Here is a 1,939-nt window from a genome sequence, read left to right as displayed (position 1 = left end):
GCGAGTCGCTCCATGTGTTGAGCCACCGAGGTATTGAGAGTCTGGCCAGACTTGTGAGTTCTTCTCTGATGGAGAACCACCGGGCTGAGAGCTGGGATGGCAGTGGATCATCCCATTGGAGCTTGTGCAGCCACAGCTCCTGCAAGAGAATTTTGGCCTTGATCACGACGGGTGATGCAAAGCCAAGTGGATCGAATATCTGAGCCACTTCAGATAAAACGAGGCGTTTTGTGAGCCTGCCTTCCTTGCGTGAGCTTCTCGTTGAAAATGCAAATGTATCTTCCTGAGGGAGCCATTTTAGTCCGAGTATCTTGGTTGCGCAATCGTCGAATGTGATTGGTAAGCCTTGGTCTTCGCTGTCGGTGACAGTCTTGAGGATGTCGAGATGAGTAGCATGCCATTTTGCCAGTGGGAAGCCGCCCGCCATGCAGAGGCCCTTTAGTTGATGTGCGACCTCCTGCAATTGTTGAATCGTATCAGCACCACCAAATATGTCATCGACATACCTGCCATGAGTGATGGATGGCACGGCCAATGGATATTTATTTCCTTCGTCCTCTGCTAGTTGTAACAGCGTCCTGACGGCTAAGAATGGCGCGGCCTTTGTCCCGTAGGTGACGGTTGTCAGATGATATGGCACTTCATTGAGTTGATCGTCCATCCAGAGTATCCGTTGCAACTCCCAGTCATCCTTGTGTATTTTGATCTGCCTGTACATCTTGGTGATGTCCGTAGCAAAAATGTGACGGTGTCGTCGTATCCAGAGGAGAACATCTGAGATATTCAGATGCAATTTCGCTCCAGTATACATGAGGTCATTAGCAGAGTAGCCCGATGTTGATGCGCTGGAGCCATTAAATACGACTCGCAGCTTTGTTGTTGTACTGTCAGGCTTGAGAACACCGTGATGTGGTAGGTAGAAGTGTGAGCGACGACTGGAGATGGATGATGCTTTCGTCATGTGGTTGAGTGTCTCGTACTCCATCATGAATTGTTGATAGAGACGTTGATAGTTTACATCCCTTGAGAATCGTCTGCGTAATCCCTTGAGGCACTGATGGGCGACGTGGTACGAGTCACCCAGAAGATATACTGGTGATTTGAGTGGAATCCTGACGACGTACCTTCCTGATGAGTCACGAGAGTGTGTGGCCTTGAAGTGCTCTTCGCACCTCTGCTCGTCAGGAGTGAGTTGGTTGACATCGTGAGTAGGCACCTCCTCTTGAACCCAAAATTTCGTCAATAATTCGTTGAGGGCATCCTCGTTGACTTGAGTAGAAGCCTGGTGCGTTGATGTGCGTGTTGCTTCTCTGTTGACTGGTCCAAGAACGAGCCATCCGAAAATGGAGAGTTGCGCTATCGGCATGAGTGGAGAATGCCGAATGATGTTGGGCTTGATGATTTGTCCGTAAGCGTCTGCGCAGATGAGGATGTCAACTGGCCGTGGAATGAGAAAGTCAGGATCGGCTAACGCCAAGTCCTTGAGATGCGGCCATTCCTCCGGTTCCGCCTCGAACGATGGTAAGATTGATGTAACTGTCCGGAGGACCTGAGCTTGAATTGTGGCAGCTGCGTTGGAATGCATCGAGCGTAACGTGATTGACACGACTCCTCGTGTCCGAGTACACTCCTTGCCTGCAATTCCAGTGATGAGAAGACCTGAGTGTTGACGAGGGATGTTGAGCTGCCGAATGAGACTCTCCGTGACGAAGGAGAGCTCGGATCCTGTGTCGATGAGCAGACGTGCTGAATGATGCGTTGACGATGAGTTGACGAATGCCAAGGCTGTGGCGAGTAGAGTCGAGTAGGATGAGCGGACGGGTGTGCTGGCCTCGACGACTGCACCTACTCCTCAATTGGCGGGAGTTGCCGATGACCCACCGGACGTCTGAGCTGCAGATGAGGCTGCTGGTGTACCGTGCAGCATGGTATGGTGCCT

The 1,939-nt window shown here is 51.3% G+C and overlaps 1 protein-coding gene across 1 annotated transcript; it reads right to left on the bottom strand.

Annotated features, from left to right (window-relative positions):
• Positions 1 to 51: 51 nt before the first annotated feature.
• On the bottom strand, positions 52 to 1,927 carry LOC105559979 (the record flags this gene model as incomplete). Its single annotated transcript, XM_012008678.1, has 2 exons — positions 1,882 to 1,927; positions 52 to 1,785 (listed from the first exon to the last, which is right to left on the bottom strand). Coding segments are annotated over exons 1-2 (1,780 nt in total), but the record flags the coding sequence as incomplete, so codon positions are not given.
• Between the last annotated feature and the right edge of the window lie 12 nt (positions 1,928 to 1,939).

This window comes from Vollenhovia emeryi, unplaced genomic scaffold, assembly GCF_000949405.1.
Source record: "Vollenhovia emeryi isolate VEMERY1.0 unplaced genomic scaffold, V.emery_V1.0 DF946299.1, whole genome shotgun sequence".
In the NCBI taxonomy this organism is placed as follows: Eukaryota; Metazoa; Arthropoda; class Insecta; order Hymenoptera; family Formicidae; genus Vollenhovia; species Vollenhovia emeryi.
The sequence above is the reverse complement of the archived record's forward strand: the minus strand, read 5'-3'. Positions and strand labels throughout refer to the sequence as shown.